The sequence below is a fragment of the Pinus tabuliformis genome, chromosome J (assembly GCF_031772625.1).
Source record: "Pinus tabuliformis cultivar Carrire ecotype Pingquan chromosome J, CPIR1, whole genome shotgun sequence".
Taxonomy (NCBI): domain Eukaryota; kingdom Viridiplantae; phylum Streptophyta; class Pinopsida; order Pinales; family Pinaceae; genus Pinus; species Pinus tabuliformis.
In genome coordinates, this window is record NC_142295.1 from 110,546,032 (window position 1) to 110,571,125 (window position 25,094).

Below are 25,094 nucleotides of genomic sequence, written 5' to 3' on the forward strand. Positions count from 1 at the left end.
ACACGGGAGAAAGTGGAGGAAAAAATTCTTCACCTCATTCAGTAAAAGATTTTGGGGACTGAAGTCCTCCTAAAATGGGGAGGTGTGACCCAAATTGGATCACTATATTGTTTTTCATCCATAACAATGCATTTGGAGTGTAAAAACTGGAGGAAGTAGCTCACGGGATCATTTTTACTGGTGAGACCCAGTTTGGCGAAACAAGGTTTGAAACCTTTTGGGAGCGTTTTGAGGCATCAAATGACATTTTTGGGGGTAAAAATTTTCCATTAATGTGTGAAACATTTTCATTTTATTATATACATAGAGATATTTCTAACAACGCAATAATCACGTCAATCAGAGTCCATATGCAAAAGTTGCACCCACTCAAAAGTTGACCTTTCTGTTTTCACACCAATAGTATGGAAGGATGCCACCTCAACCTCCATTATTCATGGAAAATGGGCTAACCATGTGTTTGTGATGTAAAATAATCCAAAAGAGTCTATTTTGTAACTCTAGTTAAGATTTGATGTAGTCAAACTTAACCACTAGTAGGCTATCAGGCTGTGTTATAATCGGACCACTAGGAGGAAGAGACATTCCATTCTTTCGAGAGAATTCTGTTACATATTTGAGAAAATATAGCCATGAGAGATAGGAGGTAGAGCAGACATAAAGGATATGTGGACTGTAGTAGCCCACGAGCCATAGAAATTACTTCTTTGTATCTGCAAACATATTTTCAGACAGAGAAAGAGAGCAAAGCATCCTCACCTTCTAGCTTGGTTTTCTTCCGAAAGGGTTTCCCAAAGAGTATATCTTGTGTATTATGTGTGTGTGAGCTTATTTTGTTGTTCTCTACTTTTATGCTTGATTTACTTTTACATGCATGCACTAATTACAATTAATTTTCCAGATTAGGAAATTAAATAAAATTGTAATAGTGTAGAATCTCATATTTTTAATATAATATTATCAGATCTGTTGTGAAGAACTGTCCAGTGGAATATCCACAACAGTTTATGGATTAGAAAGGAAAGGAGGCATGAACCAGGGGGTTAGGGTAGCTAGCGTTTTTGGCTTCCCTACCGCCTGCTCCCTCAACTCCCATCTCTTGTTGCTGATCCGAATGGAAAATGGCATCAACCCATGGTATTCATCTGCCCATGGTATTTATCCACCCATGGTATTGTGAGTGACATCCACCCATGGCATTCATTCACCCATGGTATTTTCCCGTGGTATTGTGACATCCACCCATGGTATTCATTCACCCATGGAAATGACCCATGGTATTGTAACTGAAAAGTACTATAAGTAACAATTCACATTTTGTAAAAGATCAGTTTGTCCATCACAAGGTAGCTTTTAAAGTTATTCTCCATTTTAATAAAAAAATTCTCTGTGGTTTTGTTTATTGGGCATTCTCCTCTTTTTATTCTAGCAATTTCAATTTTTCAAATCTTGGGGGCCTCCCCCAAGATCTGGATCAGTGGTATCAGAGCGAGTTATGATTCCATGGGAATAAGGGTTTCATGCATATTTCAGTTTCAAATTTTTGCAGAAATATTCAACAAACTTTAGGCATGTGCTGCGACCTCCACAAAGTATTTTCTTGGGCCAAGCAAGAAGATTTTTTCTACTTTCATTTTTTTGTAGAAATATTTTTTGGGTGGTGAGTTTGCAGATTAGATCTAAAACATTTGGTGCAATATTTACAAAAAAAAAACCTATCTAGATTCCTTGTGAAAAAATACCAAAATTCAAAAAACAAATCGGCCGAATTGGAGTTTGGACGATGACTCTCCTATCATTTTTTGAAGTTTTTGTGCAGAATTTCAGAAAAAATGATGTAGATCTGATCTCCTCTTGAAAAATCACTCAATTTGAAAAAAAAGGGTCGAATCGGAGTTTGGATGCGGGAGATATCATTGATTTAAAATCAACTATTTTTTTCAGAACTTTTGTGATGACGGAAAAATTGCAGCGCAAATTTGAGATTCTAGAGTATGTAGATAAGGATTTCCAACACATGGGAAGATGAAAAATGGTCATTCTGCTTCTAAAAACAGGTTATAATAAATATTATGAGTTATATTGACTGAGTTAAGTCCATTTTAATTCTGGAGTAGCATTTAGAGCGGGTTCCCGTTGGAGACGTGCCCTCCCACCCCACTTTAGTAGGCACCTGCTTCACATTCATCAGTTTCAACATAGCAGCATTCAGCTTAGGTTATCTAGAGACATGCCCTCTCACCCCAGGCTATGCAGGCACCTGCTACTTCATCAACAACCAACATCAAAGTTATGGGTCAACCGCACAAAATCCTTGTCATCGAAGTCCATTTGCTAGGCCACACACTATTAGTATCACAGTTGGTCACAAGCATTACATGGTATCTCTATCATCAAATCTTCTTTTTTCATGGTTATGGGTCATCCAAAAACCCACACTTAATCGAAGTCTATTTGTTAGGCCGCACACTGTCAGTATCATAGTTGGTCACAAGCATTATGGAGTATCTCTATCCTCGAATCTTTGTTCATCATGGTTATGGGTCATCCACAAACCCACACTTCATCGAAGTCCATTTGCTAGGCCGCACACTGTCAGTATCACAGTTGGTCACAAGCATTATAGGGTATCTCTATCCTTGGATCTTCGTTCATCATGGTTATGGGTTAACCACATAAAACTCTTCTCTTCAATGGCTCTTCATATTCAACAAAGGCTTCGTAGGAGGGAACTTCACGCAATGGAGACCATTGCTTCTTAAGGTGAGAGGAATGATCCAAATGGAAAATGGCATCAACCCATGGTATTCATCCACCCATGGTATTGTAAGTGACATCCACCCATGGTATTCATTCACCCATGGTATTTTCCCATGGTATTGTGACATCCACCCATGGTATTCATTCACCCATGGAATTGACCCATGGTATTGTGACATCCACCCATGGTATTCATTCACCCATGGAATTGACCCATGGTATTGACCCTTGTCCACCATAAGGTAGCTTTTACAGTTATTCTCTATTTTTAATAAAAAAATTCTTTGTGGTTTTGTTTATTGGGCATTCTCCTCTTTTTATTCTGGCAATTTCAATTTTTCAGATCTTGGGGGCCTCCCCCCAAGATCTGGATCAGTGGCACCCATAGGAATCGAATACCTTAAGATGCCATTTATGAAAATATTCTTAATATTAATGACCTAAAATTTTAATTATTATAAAATATCTGGAATGAGGAAAAATAAACCTGAATCTTGTGATAAAGATGTGAAGGAAAAGTTCCAAATCAAGTCTACCAAGATGGGACCCTCGACAAAGCATAACTCCACCTCCAAAAAGTGAAAACAAGTGATCATTCCATCCATCCTGAAAATTTATGGATAAGTTAGTTATGCAAATATTTTACTGTATACACTTCGAATTTAGAGTTCATCATTAATATGAACCTACTTGGTCCAAGTATCATCTTCATGGATTAAATGTAAGAGGTTCATTGTGGAACTTTTCTTCTGTATGGGTTTCAATAAAAAAGGCAAAGACACCAATATTTTTGGAATGGTACAATCTATAAAAATGATTGCTCAAAATTATCAACAATTTTACACACATAATTAAGTAAAATATTTAGAAAAAGTATGTAACTATCAATAAACGTATGAAATAAACATTAAACAATACCTTTCACTTTAGTATCTTCTTTAGTTTCTCCAAATACCACAGGGCCAAAGTTACCTAGTCTAAGTGTTCCATTAATAACTGAAAAAGTATGAAATTGAATTCACATCCTTTATATCAATATTCTATAGTTTCAATTATAAAACATATATGGTTCATTTTTGTTTTGTTTTTTTTTTTTTTTGTTTTTTTGTTTTTGTTTTTGTTTTTTGTTTTTTGTTTTTTTTTTTTTTTTTTTAAGTTATAAAAAAAAAATTCCATTCACTTTAACATGTTTAATAAATCTCTAAACACACTCTTTAATAATGTCTTTATTAATATGAAATTGAGATGGAAAAAAGGATAATAATTTACATACACGTCGAGTGAATTTCATTGATTTATAATCATCTCACTAGAGTTTCTTATGATCACTCTTGATTTTCAATAGAGCATCATATTCTTCCTATCATTACCAACATAAAATATTTCATTATATAACTTTATAAATCAAAACTTTTTATAAGCATACAATTTTGAAAATGAAAATATTATAAGCATTTTCATTTGTTGCAATCCTCCAAGATAATAAATAAGAAATCTGATAACTAATAAATTCTATGCATACTTACTTTCATTTGATTCAATGCTTCGGGACATGTAGTGAGAAACTTGATAGAAAATTTTATGGCTCTAGAAGAAGTCTCATATCCAACCAAGAGCAAGAATAAAATAAAATCACAAATAATTTCACTAGAAATAAAACTTTTTTCCACAAGTTCAATTTATTTATTTATTTTTTTTCACATAGAAAAATCATATACTTTCTATTCATTGTAGAATCAAAGTATATATTAACAAGTCAGTGTTCAAAGTAATCCTTGGTAAAAAACTTGGCCAGTGACAAAATGAGCATCGAGCATACAAAAGTATTCTATCAGTGTGCTAAATTATTGACACAATTATCTAAAAAAATAGAACTAGAATAATAGGAACTCCTTGGAAGTAATCGAAGACTTCATAAGAAGCTCCTTTACGCTCAAGACACCCAAATCCAAATGCACAACTTCCTTAGAACATGAATCTGCAAGCCTATTATGACATCTATGAATATGTGAAATCCTAAGCTCCAAAAAACTCTCCTGAAGGGATTTGATTTTATATTGCCAAGAATGAAGAAGAAGTCGCTCCAATCTGCCCTCTGAATTAAACCAGTTGATGAAAATTTGTGAATTCCCAAAAACTTGTAAGGACATTAACCCCGGTAGTGTGTCAAAAACAAGCATGCCCGAAAAACGAAAAGACTGGCGAAATTATTTTTCCCCTTTCCTCCACCAATGCAAAGTTTAAACTAATGATTTTGATTTAAAAATAATATCATCCCTGCCCCAAAATTTTTGGTAGAAGAGCAACTAGAACCATAAAAAACCCCATGCAATGTAATGGTCAATCATTGGACCCTAAAATTTCTATTCTGATAGCTGGGCCCTTTTCTGTTTAAAAATAATTTTGATTCTTGAAACTATGAGGCCTAAAAACGACTTCATATTGTCAAAAATCACCCTATTATGAGGAAGCCAAAGGGTCCATACAATAGTAAATGGAAGATCCAAACATGTCGACTTCCTCATCTTCTCCAACCATACTTGTAAGCACCCTCAAAAAGTATAGGATGCATGAAAAGATGGACACATGTAAATAACATAAATATTTGACCAAATCTAAGTTGTAAATGGACATTTGATGAAGAGATAGTCTACAAATTTCTTTCCACAAGTTCAGTTAACAAATCATTGTGAACAATGTGAGGATGATCTTGTGAAAATTCCAAAAACTAAAATCTTATTGCAACAACTGGTATTATTTCTTCTACCTGATAAATTTATTATTCAATTTATTGCTATGACAACATCAAAATAAACACACAACAAACTTCACAAATAAAACTTCAGAGAATAAATAGCACTAGAATTGAGAAAATATTAACGCACACACATAAAAATTACACCGTTATTTTTGGACAAATTTCCTCGGAAAAACCCAACTTGGGAAAATTGGTGCAACTGTGAGGGTTTTATTATTGTACAACAATGAATATCTGAGTGAAATCTATGGATTCCCAACTAGTAATCCAATCAACAAGAAAATATGGGAAAAATTATTTTAAGGGAATTACCATTCTTCCACAAGCAACCTCGACACAACTTACTTTAGAAAACTCGGCCTCCTAGACCCTCTACTTCAACCTCTGTGCTGCTCTACACAGACCCTATGATGTGAAGCCTCCAACCCGCCTCAGATGAAGTCATTTTTCTTGTCTCAGCTAAGGAAATCACCTCTCCAGGACTCTGGACCCTTTGCCTGACCTTTGGAACTGATAATGAATGTATCTCCATCAAATCGAACCACTTCTCTGAAGCAACTGCACAATCCTCTATGCTGCCTCACTGAGAATAACTCGACCCTATTGTTGTTGCTTCTCCAGATTTGGAAAAATTCCTATGGATCACTATCTCTATTGCCTCATTGAAGCTCGAACTCTCTGGCCACTGATTGCTGCTACTCTAGAAAATTGAATTCTCCAAGTGACTCTAGTGCATTCTCCATAATGACATCAATCCCTTCTTATATCTTCTTGTTGTGACTCCAACGTCCAAGATTTAATATTAATTGATGGCTTAGATAATTTTTGGAAACAATTTCTGGGTTTTGGAGATCTCATGTATTCTATCCTCTCCACCAAATTCTGTGGCTAGAACACATCTGATGCTACAAAAAATAAAACTCCCTCTTAGCGAGGAATGTGTTCTAGTGTTGTACATATTGCTATAACACCCTATCTTTGTATCACCTCATGTCATGCTACTGATGTCTGGTTACTGTGACTACCTTTCACTGCACACCAAATTCTACGTAACTATGATGCTACATCTATGCTGCTACTGACCTTGTTGTACTACTTCCAACATTGCATCTGCACTGCAACTTTGTGGTTGTTGCAATTGAAAAGCATCCGAAATAAAAAATCGATTGTGTTAAGTATTGATGCATATGTCTCCTGAGTATTTGACTTCTACTAGACTCTACACTATCATTGAAGAATCTGCATTGCTGCTGACTCTGTATTGTGCCACTCTGAATTGTTTCCAACTCTACACTACGCTCCTCAGCGTTTGACTGCTACTAGTCTGCAACTGTCACTCTCAAACTAACTACATCAAATGCCATTGATCCATCATGTTACTAAATATTGTGGGCCCTCGTATCCTTGTAATGATCCATGAGGTGGACTCCTCAAGGACCTTGCCCAATATGTAGCTCTTTGGGGATACAACTCCAAGTCACCCCACTTCACTCTTGGAGGTATGGCTACCAACATCGCAAAGTCTTCCTCCAACCTAGAGGACAAACTATATATCTAAGCCTGTGATTCTTCCTAGTCTTGCTTCTCCTCTTTATCCTTCTTTTTGAGAGGCACTGGGTATTGTAGTGGCCAAAGTAGCCACACCTGAAGCAATTGACCTTAGATAGGTCCTTCTTCTTTTTTCTCTACACCCCTTTCCCCTTATTGGGACCCTTAGATATGAGGGCCACATTCTCCTCCTCCTTAACCACCTTTTGTTTGCTGCCACTGATGGAGCTCTTCAACAGAGCTCATCTCAATTCCTCTTGTTGTAAATCAGGCCAAATTATGTCCCATCTTGGTAGCGTGTCTCTTTCCAATATACTTTGGATGAAGACTTTCCAATCCTCTGAGAAATTGGTTGAGTGCCAATTGTACTAGCTCTGAAGGTTGAGGTGTTTCCCCAACAGTTGATAGTTGATCTCGAACCTCCTAAATCCTGGTGAGGAAGGGATTTATGCCTTCCTCCTTCTGCATCCTGGTGCATCTCAACTTCTCCTATAGGAACATCTTTTGTTTCTCGAAAGTACCCTACTATAGCATGGAGAGAGCATCCCACGTCTCTTTGGTTGTTCCCATGGCCACTATATGTGAGACTATACAGTCTCAGACTCCATCCGGGATCAACCATTTTTCCTGCGCCATCTCCTTCCTATATTCCTTCAGCTGGTTTGCATATTGAGGAGCTACCACTACTTTATCAATGTAGGATTTCAGACCATATTCATCTAGAGCAAAGGGCATCCTAGCCTTCCAGATGACATAGTTGGAAGCTCTATCCAACCTATCTTGATCTCTAATCCCTACAGTGGCGCTATGAAATTGTCGAAAACTTTTTCTTTCCCTTTTCTTGGTTTGTTCTCTGCCATTCGCACTCCCTTCTAGAATGCGAAGATATGCTAGCTGCTACTGCTAATATACAACTGCAAATTCAAACTTCCGAGACTCGAAGTCCCCCGAGGAAAAGTTTCCCTTCGTTATGTGTGCTTTTCTCTTCCACCCGATGCAATTTCAGATTTTTCAACTTGCAACAAAACCGTCTACGTCCACTAAGAATATGTTCAGCAAAAATTTGAGCTGCAGTTGCTCCCTCTGACTACTTGAATTACAATCCCAGGAAATTCAAATTTTTTGCACTCCTGCAAGTGAAAATTGATTTTTTATGCCCCAACAATTCGACCTGCCTATCTAGATATTGTGATGCCTTTGAGAATTTTGGCTTGCTGCTCCCTATGACCAGCAAAATTATTTCCTTTTCTTTTGAGCTTCCAACTGATCACTTATGCTCTGATACCATGTGAAAATTCCAAAAATTGAAATCCTATTGCAAGAATTGGTATTATTTCTTTTGATTGATAAAATTATTATTCAGTTTATTGCTACAACAACATTGAAATAAACACACTACAACCTTCACAAATAAAACCGTGGAAAATAAATAGCGCTGGAATTGAGAAAATACTAGCACAAACACATAAAAATGACGTCATTATTTTTGGACAAATGTCCCCAGAAAAATCCAACTTGGGAAAATTTTTGCCATAGTGAGGGTTTTATTATTATGGAACAATGAATATCTGAGTACATTCTATGGATGTGCAACTGGTATTCCAAACTGAAATAAAATCTGGGAAAAATTATTTTAAGGGAATTACCCTTCATCCACAAGCAATCTCGGCACAACTTTATTTAGAAAACTCGGCCTCCTAGACCATCTGTGTCAACCTCTGTACTGCTTTACACAGGCCCGATGACATCAAGCCTCCCACCTGCCTGTGATGAAGTCGTTCTTCTTGTCTATGTTGAGGAAATCGCCTCTCAGGCACTCTGGACCCTCTTCCTGGCCTTCGGAACTGAGAACAAATTTCTCTCCAACATATTGAACTACTTCTCTGAAGCAACTGTACGGTCCTCTGTGCTGCCTCACTGGCAATAACTCGACCCTCTTGCTGCTGCATCTCCGGATCTAGAAAAATTCCTCTAGATCACTGTCTCTTCCCTTCACTATCTTTGTTGCCTCACTGAAGCTTGAACTCTCCGACAACTGACTGTTACTACTATGGAAAATTGAATTCTCCAAGTGACTCGTGCATTCTCCATCACCACTTCGATCCTTTCTTATATATTTTTGTTGAGACTCCAACAACCAATATTAAATCTTAATCAATGGCTTAGATAATTTCTGGATCGATCCGTGTGAGTTTCTAGACTATTCTCACCTTATCTCAATTTATACAAATTAATTAACCATATTCCCTAAGTTTAGACTTATGAAATATTTAAAAAATGACTAATAATCTAATTGAGACACTTCTAGGTGAAACTTCTAGAAACAATTTCTGGATTTTGAAGATCTCATGTATTCTAGCCTCTACACTAAATTTCGTGGCTAGAACACATCCGATGCTACAAAAAATAATAGATCCCTTCTCTTGTATTATGTTGGAAACCTTTCTTATGAGAACCTCCCTGGCCTACAACATCATAAAGTACAATTCTTTAAAACTCTATTTTCATAAATGTAAAAACAAAGTTAGAGTATAGTAAAATGAAGTTATTTTAATTCATTTAAGCTTTATTTTCATAACTATAAAGCTTACGGTATCTTAAGTGTATTTTACAAATTTACTTAAAAAGATACATTACAATTTACAATTGTGAGACCTTAACCGCTTTGCATAGGTGGAACCAAAATTTTTGATGGGAATGGCGATCATTGCATTGGTATAGTTAACGAATAGTTCACAAATCTTGTTTGTCTCTTTTAAAATGTTCTCAAAATTTTCTGATCAAATCCAAAATAATATTACAAAAATCTAAAGCCAAAAAAAAATTACAAACAACATGAATTTGAAGCTCGCTTATCAATGACATTCATTCTGCAGAGAAATTTCCTTCTTGTCTACCCATCTTTTTCCAGAAAAGAAAAACAACTTTCTATTAGAGAAAAATATGTTTCAACATAAACATACATATAGCATATGTGGCTGACTAATCCCCATATTACATATAACTAATATCAAGGTATGGGACGAAAGCCCCTCAAAGAAACTCCATAGGGAAACTAGGATATAGCCCAAACAATGGGCAACCAGACATCAATCTAGCAATGCCAAAATGTACCTAATTGACAAGATAACATGCTGGGAGATTTTGGATCTCCTCCTTCTGAATATCCTCCCTGAAATTGAATTTTTGTCTCTCAAACCTCAAAAAAATCACCGCTATTCAATGGAGCTTCCTTCGAAGATTGCCATGCACCGAGCGCAGCCTATAGTCGCCTATCAAAGCCTTTAGTGCCTTTGGGTAATGAACTTGAAAGAACCTCCCCTCATTTTGTAGAACGAATTTGGTGAACTGGGGATCCATTAATACAATTGCTTGGCTTCCAAGTAAATGAGATATGAAAATGTCTGAATTGTATATGTTATGTCAATATCCACATTTAATGCATAGTCTTTTCTCATGGTTTTGATAATTATTAGGATTAATTTTGACTAGGGAGTGATAGCTAGTGGTTAGGGCACATAATTTTGTGGTCCATGGTATAATACTAGTTGTATTTGGATGGAAAAAAGCTTATAAATAGGCTTATTAGTCTCCATTGTAAAGTTTCGTGGGTTGAGCAAGTGTGGGCTCTCATGCCATTGCAAGGGGCCAAGGGTTGAGCAAGTCTCGGCTCCCCAGTGCCAAGGGAGCCAAGGGTTGTGCAAGAGGGTTGTGCGGGAGGGTTGTGCACATGTGGGGCTCACCGATCTTGAGGTTTTGATCAAATATTTAATTTAAGATGGGTTTTCCTAGGATAGATATACATGTGATTGTTTCTATTTTGTGTTCATGATTATAACTATTTACCTTGTCTTTTATACATGACAACCCAATTGATATGTTAACAATTTTTTTTTCCAAAGGATAAGCAAGATATTTTTAGAACCTTCGCTGATATGTTGCAAAAATGATAAAAAAAGACTCTAAAAAAAAGATCAATAACAAAGAGAAAGAAATTTGTATGCGGTCTCAAGTGAGAGATTATTGTGTGTAAAACTAAATAAATAAATAAAATAAACGTATACTGTAATATTATGACTAGAAATTGCTCCAAAAATCTATAAACATGGTTTTGGGATTGTGATTTTAAATTAATAATTTCATAGCACATAATATATTGCATGGTATTTTAATATTAGTTAAATATTTATAAATTTTATTGAATAGTAAACTCGAAAATAATCTACTATCGGAAATAACCATATTTTAATATTATTTTAACCCAACAAACTCCTCGGCACTGCACATTGTTAAAATCGCTCTGCTAGACCGTGATAAAAGTTAAAAAAAGTTAAAAATACCAAGCAAAACACCCTCACAGTTTATTTTACCTTTTGTCTCTGTCGTTGATGAATTTCCTGGGACGATTGCCGGTCATGGAGCGATAATCAACGTCAACTATATTCGCATAAACTTCTTTCACAAAATGTAACGTTGAGATAGGTCAACTTTTTCTGTTAGTGTCCGGGGAGAGATGCATATTTCTTATGGTTTTAAAAATATTTTTAATAAATCATTATAATTTTTTTAATATTTAGATTAATTAATTTATTTCAAGTTAAATTTCATATGTATATAAATTATTTGAATATCTATATTAACTAATTTATTTTAGTATCAATTTTATAAAATATATTTTAATGTTTATTATAATAAAATATTTTTTTTTTATTTATTTTTTTTTTTATTTTTTATTTTTTTAACATGGTCGTCTACTCTTGTATTATAAAAAACTGCATTAAGCAGGAGCTGTTACATAGGATGCGAGAAGAAGAAGGTGGGAAGAAGTCCAGAATAGGGTCGCAGCCCTTGGCTTCTGAGAGTTTAACTTAAAGAGAATATGTTGGAATAGATAACGACTATACTGTCTGACAAAAAGGCCGGCTAGGAGACAAACTTTGCTTGACATATAAAAATTAACCAAAACTGATTAACTGTGTCTTCCTTCTGGTCTTCCTTCTGATGCTCCTTTTGGCTTGCCTTAGTGGATGCCTCTGCTTGCATACTCTCTGTAATATTCTTTATGTGGGCGATGGCCTCCTCCAGGTGTTGGCACTTTTCCTTGAGGCTCTCTATCTCTTTCTTTTGTTTTTCTAGCTTTTTCCGCTTGGACCTGCTGTCAGCTTGGAAGTCATTTCTGAGCTCGTTGTGGTGTTTGACAAACCGTGCTATCATAAAGCAGTGTTCTTTACAGAGAGTACAGGTGTTATTTCCGAGCACTCGGTCCAACGGGTTCTCTTGCTGCTCCTGACCCTCCTGAGCTTCTTGCTGCTGTCTGCTCTCTGAGGGCTCTGCCATTGCTAAGAAAAGGTGAGTTAGCAAACAAATAGCTTGAGAGTGGTCCGATTTATACCTGAAGGCTGTGAAGGGAGCGAGCTCTTCGTGATTGCTCTGCTGACTGCCTCGCTTGATGCTGAAGAGGTCGTGCGAGAGAGACAACAGTGTCTTGAGAGCGCACTGTTTGCTTCTGCTGGTGGGAGCAAAACTGCCCCTCTCTGAGCGCGCAAATTTGCAAGTCTGATTCTGAAGAAGCAGAGAAGTTCTGTGGCGATCGGGGGAAGGGAAGTGTATATAAAGGAAAGCGGGAGGCCAGTCATGATGGAGATGCGGATTATTTTTATTTGTGAGGGATGAGTGCATATCCTGTTCCAGATTCGTGGTGCAGTCAGAGAGGAGGCGGAGGGGACGTTTACCTGAAATTGCAGGGGGGAGGTCACGAGAAGAAAGAGGATGCATTGCTCTGGAAGCGATGGATAGAGGGAAAGACAGCGTAATGGAGGCGTAGTGAGGATCGAGGAAGGAAGAACTAATGAAATGACTGCTGTTAGGTCGAGTTCTGGGGGTGCTGATCGGATGAGCTGTCTGACAGCTTGATCTCCTACGGGATTGCCTTTTCATAAAGCCTTTCATTCTCTCGAACTTGTCCTTGTTGCCTGTTGACTGCCTTGTTTGCTAAGGAATCAGCTTCTGTATTGCTTTCTCTTAGCACATGAAGGAACGTTGTGTTGCCCATGTGCCTGAGATTGTCAAGAATCCTGGTCTTGATGTTGTTAAGGCCAACCTTAATGAACTCTTTACCTGTGGTCATGGCGGCGATGATGATGGCCGAGTCCCCCAGAATTATTACATTCCTTAAGCCCAGTCTAGACAAAATTGAAGTGCCCAGGAGGAGGCTATAGGCTTCAGCAGCGTTATTGGAGGCATTCCCCAATCCCCATTCGTAGCTGAGAATGGTTTTCCCATTGTGATCTTTGATTATACCCCCTGCTCCGGCTTTCCCGGGGTTGTTCTTCGAAGCGCCATCAAAGAGGAGGAAAGAGCGCTTCTGATTGAGGATCCATTGATATATCTCATCTTTGGATCCTCTGAGTTTCCAGTTGGGCCGATTCTGATAAGCTTTGGCCTGGGGGGGGTGAATTTGAGAGTGGTTAATGTTGAACTTGTTGTACCAGTTTCTCTCTTCTTGAGCCCAGCTCGTCTGGTCTGGGAGAGCTATGTAGTTTGCACTAATAGCTTCAGAAATACTGGCGATTGTCTTTGCAAGGATATTGGCCATATTAGGCTGTTTGTTGTTGAATACATGATTGTTTCTGGCTAGCCAGAGGTTCCAGCAAAGGGTGGCAGGGATGCATTTCCACACTCTGATTAGATTGTTCTTGCCTTTTCTGGAGAAGGGGTAACCTTTCTTCCAATTTTTCTGGAGATTGTAGACCTGATCAAAGCTTTCTCGGGCTTCCATGGGACTTGTCAGCTGCTTCCAACAACTCTGAGCGAAGGGACAGAGTAAGAGGGTATGTTGGATGGACTCCTCCTCTGCTCGGCAGAAACAACAAATCGAGGGGCCTTGAATTCCTCTCTTCCTTAAGTTCTCCGCTGTAAGAATTTTCCCTTTTAAAAGAGTCCAGTTAAAGTGTTTCACCTTTGGAAGGCATTCTGACTTCCAAGCAGCTGTGTGGAGATTCCAGTTTGCTGTGGGAGTTATGTTTTGCAAGGATTTGTATCCTTCTTTCACCGTGAAGTTCCCTCCACAGGTGTCCCAGATGTATCTATCTTCAGTCCCCATGTTGGTTGGAGCAGAACCAGAGAGAGAATGTCTTAGATTGAGCCATAGCTCTCTGAGGTCGGGGGGGGGGGTGCGGTTGCAAATCCTTCCAATCGAGCCATCTGTTTTGATTCCAGGAAGATATGTCAAACAGGGTGGTTAACTTTCGTTCCTCCATCCAATCTTGCAGTGGCCGGAGGCCTTGGAGAAGGTTTCTCGGATTTGAGCCCATTATTCTGTCGGTCCATATCTTGGTATCCCTTCCATTACCTGGGAGTTTGGAGGCATTTTCTTTAAAGTGAGGCAGAACTTTTTTAATAAGTCTCCACATCGGGGTGCAAGGCCTGTCCACAATTGGTTCGATGAGTATGTTGGAGTTCGAGCCTCTGAGGTATTTTCTTTTTATAGTCTCCACCCACCACGATCCGTTCCCTGAGAGAATCTTCCAGATCAGTTTGAGCCCCAGAGCCTGATTGGAAAGACTTGGAATTTTTAAGGAGAGGCCTCCTTTTTCATAAGGGAGAGTGACCTGATCCCAATTGACGAGGCTGAATTTCTTGGATTCCTGTTTTCCTCCCTGCCAGAGGAAACTTCTCATAATAAGTTCCATATGTTTGTGGATGCTGGCTGGGGCCATGATTACCGCGTATTGGTAGATTGGGAGGCCTGAAAGAACAACCTTGATGAGGATGGTTCTGCCGGCTAAGTTGAGCCAAGAGGCTCCCCAACTCTGGAGGAGACCTCTCATCTTTTCTATATGTTTTGTCCAGACCTCAGCTTTGATAGGTTCTTTTGCCAGAGGCAAACCCAAGTAAGAGAAGGAGCTCCAATTTCTTTGTATTGGAATGTCCAAAATCAGGGATATTCTTTGTTGAATCTGGAAGGAAACATTCCATGTATAAATTTTACATTTCCTGTTGTTCAGTTTGCCCCCAGAGGCTGAGAGGAAGGCATCCAAAACTCTTTTGAATCTCCTTGCCATCAGACTGGAGGCTCCCCCAATTAAGAGAGTATCATCCGCGAAGAGCGAGTGATTTATCTCCTTTATCCCTCTTTCAATGCTTATTCCCGTAATCTCTTTGTTGCTGCGAAGATGATCTAGATGAATGCTCAAGGTCTCAGCCATAAGTATGTAAAGGAAAGGGGAGAGAGGGCAGCCTTGTCTCAGCCCCCTGGAACTTCTGAAGTACTTGCTAGGACGGCCATTGATCAAGGGTGCGGTCCAAGGATTGGAGATACAGCCATTGATGATGCTGATAAAGTTGGAAGAGAACCCAAATTTTTTTAGAGCTGCTCTTAGAAAAGAGTGATCCACCCGATCGAATGCGTTGGCCATATCCAGTTTGATTATCATTCCGCGCTCTCCTCTATTAAGGCTGCTGTGTATGGCTTCCTGAATTAATATGACGTTGTCTGTGATTTGCCTGCTTGGGACAAAGCCTCCCTGGTTTTCAGAGACTAAAAGAGGGAGAAATTTCTTTAGCCTATTGGCGATTATTTTTGTTATAATCTTGTATGAGACATTGCAGAGCGAAATAGGGCGAAATCTGTCAAATGAGGTGGGGTTTGCTTCCTTAGGAATCAGAGCAATGTGGGAAGATTTTGTGTTTTCTCCCAGCTTGTGATTTCTGAAAACATTCTTTATCATTCTCACAAAATCCTTTTTGATTGTTTCCCAATGTTGCCTGTAGAAAGCTACCGTATAACCGTCCGGGCCCGGAGCCTTGTCTTGCTGCATGCTGAAGGTCGCCGCTCTGATTTCCTCTTCAGTGAGGTCTTGTTCCAGCTCTTTATTATGATCCTCTGATAGTTTGCTCTCTATTATACTGAGGAAATCAGCGCTGTCTATTTGTTGAGGATCTGCTGAGAGGAGGGCCTTGAAGTGATTATAGGCTGCGTTTTTTATTTCTTCTTGGCCCTTCAGCACTTTCCCATCAGCCTCGATTTTGTCTATTTGATTGCCAGCTCTTCTAATTTTGATGTTGTTGTGGAAGAAAGAGGTGTTTTTGTCCCCAGCTTTCAACCATAAGCAGCGGGATTTCGCTCTTTGCTCCTCTTCCTCCACGCGGTTTTGACGGTAGAGTTCCTTGTACATATTTTTTTCCCTCTCTAAATCCTCAACTGTGTATTGGATATGCTCTTTCTCTTTGTGCCAGAGCTCCATCTCTGCAAGCAGATCTGTTTTTTTTCTCCGTTCCGAGATCGCCACCTCTTTCGCCCACTGCTTTATGACTGTCCGCAGCTGTTTCAGTTTTGTTTCCCAGACAAAGTGCGGCGACCCTATTACTTCCTTAGCCCACTGATTTTGGATTAGAGTGCGGAAGTCTTCGTGGAGGTCCCAGGTTTTATTGTATTTGAAGGGGAGTGGCCCCAAATTTATTCCTTTGTCCAAAATGAGAGACACTGGCTTGTGATCCGAAGCTGAGCCATGAATTAAATGGCTCCTGATGGACTGAAAATTTCCTGCTACTTCTTCTTGAATTAAGAACCTGTCCAGTCTCTCCTTGATATTTTGAGATCCTGATCTTTTATTGGTCCATGTGTATTTGCCATTTGACAGAGGGGTGTCGATCAAGTTGAAAGACTGAATGATGGATTCTAGCTTGTCTCGAGAGGGGTCTGCATGGTAATTTCCACCATATTTTTCCTCCACCTGTCTTATTAAGTTCATGTCTCCCCCAAGAATTATCCGGCTGTTTTGAGCAGCGAGAAGATCTGCCTCTATAGAATTCCAACAGCTAGCTTTGTCCCTGTAGTGATTTGGGGCATATATGTTGTAGATGTGATAAACTTCCTGAGTGCTTTTGTTTTTCAAGTCTGCTCTGATCCACCAGTTGCATAGGTGTGAGTTGGTGATCTCCCATTTGTTTTTGCTCCATAATGTTCCTATACCTCCTGATGCCCCATCTGAGCCTTTTGATAGACCTGTAAAATTTTTGAATTGTTGGGTTTGATGAAGAAAGTCCTGCTCGGTGATTTTGGTCTCCTGGATTAGAAGAATGTCTGGCTGTTCCTGATTTAGAAGATCCTTGATTGCTTTCAACTTTAAGGAAGAGCCCATCCCCCTACAGTTCCAAGAGACCAAGATCATTATTTACCGTTTGTTGGGTGGGATCCGGACTTCTCCTTTGCCTTTTCTCCACTCCCTTTTAACTTTCCTAGATATGAATCCATAGGTTGCTGTGTTCCGGTTGCCATCTCCTTAGCGGCTGTTTCATCCCTGAGTTCTTTGTTTGTCTTCCTACCCACTTTTCTCGGGGGGTCTGAGGGCTGGTTGGCTTCTTTCGCTTTGTTTCTAGTGAGGATTCTTTCAATGGTGGGAGGGGGGGATGGGGGGGGGATCGAGCGGGGAGAGGCTGGGCGAGGGGACTGGGGGGGGAGGACAGATCTTCAGCGGATAAAGATTCAAAAGGGTTGGAGGATGAGGGGAAGGCTGAGTTAGAGGGAGGAGGAGGGGGGGGGAGGCTTGTTGCCGGAGGGGTTTTGAAGCTGGTTCCCTGGTTAAGGGAGGGCTTTTTTCTTTTTACATGTTCCCATGAAGCCTCTGCACTTTCCTCATTATTTTCTACTTCATTTGCTTTTAACTTGCTACATCTATTGGCGAAGTGGCCATACTCGTGACATACCTTGCATTTGAAGGGGAGCTGCTCGTAATCCAGCTGCTGAATGTGCATCCATTGGTCCACCTTTATCTTTATAGCTTCTGGCAGGCCTTTCCCTAGGTCAACTTCGACGCAGATCCTTGCGCACGCGTGCATGTTCTCCCTTGGCTCAGATCTGTCAATGTATTTTCCGACTGCATTACCTATTGCTTTTACTGATTCATCCCCCCAGCAGTGAAGCGGCAAATGAGGGAGCCGCACCCAAACAGGAACTGCGTTTGGGATATCCATTTCCGGATCGAAGTCCGGGGTCCATCTGTTCAAATAGAGTCCTCTTGTGTCCATGAAATAAGGTCCATTGCGGAAGATGAGATTCTTGTCTTCTTTCGACTCAAACAGAAAAGTATAGTATCCGCGTCCGCAGAATCTGATGGCGATCTTTCCTTGAATCATTGCACTCCAGTTACGCTCCACCCATTTTTGGACTGATCTCGGGGAAGGCCAGAGGCCGGTGAACTGGCCTACAAGGCCTCTTTCTGCAAGAGCTATTGCCGATTTCCTTGGAAGGGATGGAGGGAGATTTACCTCAGGGATTTCATCCAGCTTTTTGATGAACTTAGTAACTGAGGGGCGTGGTCTGTCGTCTGAGGGTTCAGAAAAGAGAGAGGCAAAGATTTCTTCATGGTTCTCTGAAGCTGGAGGGGGGGAAGCGGTCCCTGCCATTGCAGGCCCGCTGGGAGCGACGGGAGATACAAAACGACAAGCACGGGAGAGGGAGCTGGGTCCCCGAGGGAGAGGCCAGCGCAAAACGACAAGCACAGAGGGTACGAGGCTCAGAGGCCCGACCAGGCAGGGCCTGGAGGGCGAAGGCAGTGGTGCGCGGGAAGGTCACGAGCTCCAGCAGCCGCAAGGCCCTCGAGGCATCAAATTTTTCGTGTATTTTGCCTAATAAAATATTTTATTGTAAAATGCAAAAAATAATTAAAATAATAAAAAACTTATTACTTCTTGAAGGAGATATAATTTAAAATATATCAATAATATTTTGATGTGGACAATGTGATTCACAAATAAAAATATTTTGATATTAATTTTAAGTAAAATATTTCAATGTCAATTATGTATATATTATATATAACTAGAAAAAAAACTATTCATATATTATACGAGCATAGATGCATTTTAACCTTGGCTTTATCAAAGACTTAGAGGAATCAAATCTCTCAATGTGCAAACTTCTTATTTGAATGCAAAACTTGAAGAAAAATTTTCACCTTGAGATATTTGATCTCTTTCATTGCAAATACATCATGGGCTAAGATTGAACTAGGTTGGTTATATATATATATATATATATATATATATTCACGTCTTTAAATAGGCTATACTATATACTATGGGTTGTCAAGAACTCAACCAAAAAACCATGAGGTAATTTTTTTTTTTACTTATTATTATTATTATTATTTTTAATTTCAATTATTTTATTTTATTTTTATGTAATTTTCAAGTCAAAATGTTTACATAAAATGAGTTAAAATGTTTACATAAAATGTAATTAAAGTATACTGAATAAATTAATTGATAACAATAAATTCTCACTATTAAAATATTTCAAGTAGTCTTGTTATTTTAGAATTTCATCAAATATTTGATGGAATTGAAAGTTTACAGATAGGTCAAATTTAATACATTTTTAGGTCAAATTTATGAATTTCATCAAATATTTGATGGAATTGAAAGTTTACAGATAGTCTACACACCCACATATATATGAAATATGCTTTTTCACTGGAATACAACAAATCAATTTCAAGAAAGAATGTGATTTTTTGTTATTTGAAATGCATTTTTGAATGCATAAATTGATTGAGCGTCTTGAAAAATCCTCTGGGCACTCAAATTCTATAGATTAAACAACTTAAACTCAAGTTTTAAAATCTCTCCCAAATTTTAGTTATTATTTAACCAGAGAAATGTCGTGAAAACCATTTTGTATATATATATCCTTCTTAACCATGGATCTATCAAAATCTAAAAGGATCAAATCTCTCTAGGTGCAAACCTTCTTTCAAGTTTTACATTTTAAAAGAAGTTTGTACTTCAAGAAATTTGTTCACTCTTAATGATTGTTAAATCTATGATTTATTGATATTACAATCCAATGTGAAAAAGATGTGCTAAAAGTATTTGACTTTTAATCTAAGCCATAAATAAAATATTTAGATATCCACATGAAAGAAATTTACAAATATATAGTACATGTGTGTGTTATATTTTCATTTCCAGTGTAAGTAAGATAAACATCTCTTATACTCTCTAAGCCATAAATAAATTTTTTAGATATCCACGTAAAAAAGAAATTTACAAATAGATAGAGTATGTGCGTCTGTGTTATATTTTCATTTTCTGACACATTTAAATTTTTTTTTACAATATCAACTTCATCTATCAAAATTGATTTGAAGTAATTCATACCATTCGTAATATAGAATTAATATGCACTATTTAAAATTTATTAATAATAAAAAGATATATATGATATGACTCATAAATAAAGTATTTTTAATATGCACTATTTAAAAATTAATAATAATAATAAAATATGTATGATGTGATTCATAAATAAAGTATTTTAATATATAAGGTTAAGTAACATTAACATGTGTTTAAAAATATATTAACTAGCATTTACATTAGATGTTGCAAAGGAAACACCGTGAGTCTATAGCATATGGAAGAAGAGCATAGATAAAGAGAAATGTCATATGTTATTGTGATCTAAATGTTTCCGAGTTTGAAATTGTTTCCTTTGTAATATAAATTGTTGCCTCTACACTTAGAAATGTTGAGTGATAAATAAATACCATTTTGCAATAAGTTTACGATGGCCTCAATAAACTTACATAAAATGTTTGAATTTGGCCCTTTGGTGACTCCTTAGTGTGAAGTAGGCATACTTGATGTTTTAGGTCATACTGACAAGCTACTTGGATTTGCAATCATGAATATGATAGCCTTAATGCCTTGAGTCTAAACATTTGGCCATGGGTTCCACTCAAAAAAGTTAACTTTGGAAGCAATTCTCCTATATGCATTCCCACAAATTAGTGTTTCTATTCAACGAATACTAGAAAATCCTATCTTCTAATGCTTAAAAGTTCTTTTGTTTGGGAAATGCACTCCCACAAATTCAAGTGTTTCTAGTCAATGAATACTAGAAAATCCTATCTTCTAATGCTAAAAAGTTCTTTTGTTGGGTAATTTCGAAAGGAACTGCAATCTATGAGATACACACATATGGGAGCCACACTTTTCAAAATTAGAATTATGTTTACTTTTATCCATTTGTTTTTCATATTCCCCAAAAGCCCACTATATGCAACATCTTGACTAAAAAAAAGGCGATCTATAGAGAGGATTTGAGTGGTTTTATAATGCTCATTATAATATTTTCCCCAATAATGCTCATAATAATAATTTTCCCAAATTATTTTAAGGCCTGTGACAAATTTGAGGAATTTCAGGCATGTGGGGAGATTTGAGCGCTTTTAAGCATCTGTAAATTCAAGTATATATTTAGTGCGTTGAAAGTCTCCAATTAATGTTGAATAATTTTCATATAAAATATGTGAATTATTCCAGTATTATTCATTATTATTCATTGGGGAAAGCACTTTTTTAGTTTACAAAATATTCTAATGCAGATTAATAATATGGTAAAAGAAAATTAACATTTTTCAATAAAAAAAAAAAAAAACAAAATGATTTTTATTTTTAAAAAATCTAAAGAAAAATGAGATTTTAAGTGATATTTCAACCAATTAATATAATTCAAATCGGAATTGACTTTAAGTGCGATTTTTTGGAGTTTTTTGTGGATTTTTGGAGTTTTCAGTGGATATTTGGCAAGGACAAAACAATTTGTGATGAAATCTTAATTTTTGTTGTTTAAATTAGTTTTTGCATATATGGATTTAGTACCTTGAAAACCCTTGGAGCACTTGGAAGTTGTGATTTCAATAAATCCCTGCAATTAAATCAGAAAATAAATTGGAAATCTTTTCAAAAAGTCTCACTTAAAGGTAACTCCATTCAAATTTAATAAAAGAGATTACAAAGTATCAAAATGTATGTGAAAAAATTGTAATTATATTTTCCCTATATCAATATGATTCATAATTAATTTAATAACTTTCAATAAAAAAATTAGAATAAATATTAAATATTACATTACATTACATGCAAAAACTCAAATTTCCAGGATAAGATAATGATCATTAAACTCTAGCCATAAATTATACACACATTTTAAATATATAAAAATAATAAATTATTTACCAAAAATTTTAAAGGCATCTGAGAATATTGATTCAATTCCCAAATACTAATGAAATATAGTAAACTATTTCCTTTATCATCAAAATAATGGGTTATTTACCAATTTTTTTTAACAATAAATTCTCACTATTAAAATATTTCAAGTAGTCTTGTTATTTTAGAATTTCATCAAATATTTGATGGAATTGAAAGTTTACAGATAGGTCAAATTTAATACATTTTTAGGTCAAATTTATGAATTTCATCAAATATTTGATGGAATTGAAAGTTTACAGATAGTCTACACACCCATATATATATGAAATATGCTTTTTCACTGGAATACAACAAATCAATTTCAAGAAAGAATGTGATTTTTTGTTATTTGAAATGCATTTTTGAATGCATAAATTGATTGAGCGTCTTGAAAAATCCTCTGGGCACTCAAATTCTATAGATTAAACAACTTAAACTCAAGTTTTAAAATCTCTCCCAAATTTTAGTTATTATTTAACCAGAGAAATGTCGTGAAAACCATTTTGTATATATGTATCCTTCTTAACCATGGATCTATCAAAATCTAAAAGGATCAAATCTCTCTAGGTGCAAACCTTCTTTCAAGTTTTACATTTTAAAAGAAGTTTGTACTTCAAGAAATTTGTTCACTCTTAATGATTGTTAAATCTATGATTTATTGATATTACAATCCAATGTGAAAAAGATGTGCTAAAAGTATTTGACTTTTAATCTAAGCCATAAATAAAATATTTAGATATCCACATGAAAGAAATTTACAAATATATAGTACATGTGTGTGTTATTTTTTCATTTTCAGTGTAAGTAAGATAAACATCTCTTATACTCTCTAAGCCATAAATAAATTTTTTAGATATCCACGTAAAAAAGAAATTTACAAATAGATAGAGTATGTGCGTCTGTGTTATATTTTCATTTTCTGACACATTTAATTTTTTTTTACAATATCAACTTCATCTATCAAAATTGATTTGAAGTAATTCATATCATTCGTAATATAGAATTAATATGCATTATTTAAAATTTATTAATAATAAAAAGATACATATGATATGACTCATAAATAAAGTATTTTTAATATGCGCTATTTAAAAATTAATAATAATAATAAAATATGTATGATGTGACTCATAAATAAAGTATTTTAATATATAAGGTTAAGTAACATTAACATGTGTTTAAAAATATATTAACTAGCATTTACATTAGATGTTGCAAAGGAAACACCGTGAGTCTATAGCATATGGAAGAAGAGCATAGATAAAGAGAAATGTCATATGTTATTGTGATCTAAATGTTTCTGAGTTTGAAATTGTTTCCTTTGTAATATAAATTGTTGCCTCTACACTTAGAAATGTTGAGTGATAAATAAATACCATTTTGCAATAAGTTTACGATGGCCTCAATAAACTTACATAAAATGTTTGAATTTGGCCCTTTGGTGACTCCTTAGTGTGAAGTAGGCATACTTGATGTTTTAGGTCATACTGACAAGCTACTTGGATTTGCAACCATGAATATGATAGCCTTAATGCCTTGAGTCTAAACATTTGGCCATGGGTTCCACTCAAAAAAGCTAACTTTGGAAGCAATTCTCCTATATGCATTTCCACAAATTAGTGTTTCTATTCAACGAATACTAGAAAATCCTATCTTCTAATGCTTAAAAGTTCTTTTGTTTGGGAAATGCATTCCCACAAATTCAAGTGTTTCTAGTCAATGAATACTAGAAAATCCTATCTTCTAATGCTAAAAAGTTCTTTTGTTGGGTAATTTCGAAAGGAACTGCAATCTATGAGATACATGCATATGGGAGCCACACTTTTCAAAATTAGAATTATGTTTACTTTTATCCATTTGTTTTTCATATTCCCCAAAAGCCCGCTATATGCAACATCTTGACTAAAAAAAGGCGATCTATAGAGAGGATTTGAGTGGTTTTATAATGCTCATTATAATATTTTCCCCAATAATGCTCATAATAATAATTTTCCCAAATTATTTTAAGACCTGTGACAAATTTGAGGAATTTTAGGCATGTGGGGAGATTTGAGCGCTTTTAAGCATCTGTAAATTCAAGTATATATTTAGTGCGTTGAAAGTCTCCAATTAATGTTGAATAATTTTCATATAAAATATGTGAATTATTCCAGTATTATTCATTATTATTCATGGGGGAAAGCACTTTTTTAGTTTACAAAATATTCTAATGCAGATTAATAATATGGTAAAAGAAAATTAACATTTTTCAATTAAAAAATAAAAAAACAAAATGATTTTTATTTTTAAAAAATCTAAAGAAAAATGAGATTTTAAGTGAGATTTCAACCAATTAATATAATTCAAATAGGAATTGACTTTAAGTGCGATTTTTTGGAGTTTTTTGTGGATTTTTGGAGTTTTCAGTGGATATTTGGCAGGACAAAACAATTTGTGATGAAATCTTAATTTTTGTTGTTTAAATTAGTTTTTTCATATATGGATTTAGTACCTTCAAAACCCTTGGGGCACTTGGAAGTTGTGATTTCAATAAATCCCTGCAATTAAATCAGAAAATAAATTGGAAATCTTTTCAAAAAGTCTCACTTAAAGTTAACTCCATTCAAATTTAATAAAAGAGATTACAAAGTATCAAAATGTATGTGAAAAAATTGTAATTATATTTTCCCTATATCAATATGATTCATAATTAATTTAATAACTTTCAATAAAAAAATTAGAATAAATATTAAATATTACATTACATTACATGCAAAAACTCAAATTTCCAGGATAAGATAATGATCATTAAACTCTAGCCATAAATTATACACACATATTTTTTTTTTTCTAGGTTAAGACTAAACTAAGTACCCACGGGGAATTGAACCAGTGACCTATCGCAAGGAGTGCCTTAACATCGCACCCATTCACCGTCAATCCAAAGCCCCGTGGGCAATTATACACACATTTTAAATATATAAAAATAATAAATTATTTACCAAAAATT

The 25,094-nt window shown here is 36.2% G+C and overlaps 1 protein-coding gene across 1 annotated transcript; it reads right to left on the minus strand.

Annotated features, from left to right (window-relative positions):
* Positions 1-12,983: 12,983 nt before the first annotated feature.
* Positions 12,984-18,202, minus strand: LOC149225776 (uncharacterized). The gene is made up of 4 exons (XM_089380015.1): positions 17,774-18,202; positions 17,040-17,212; positions 14,418-16,897; positions 12,984-14,269 (listed from the first exon to the last, which is right to left on the minus strand). The coding sequence occupies exons 1-4, from the start codon at positions 18,200-18,202 to the stop codon at positions 12,984-12,986; spliced, it is 4,368 nt and encodes a 1,455-aa protein (XP_089236141.1).
* Positions 18,203-25,094: the final 6,892 nt, after the last annotated feature.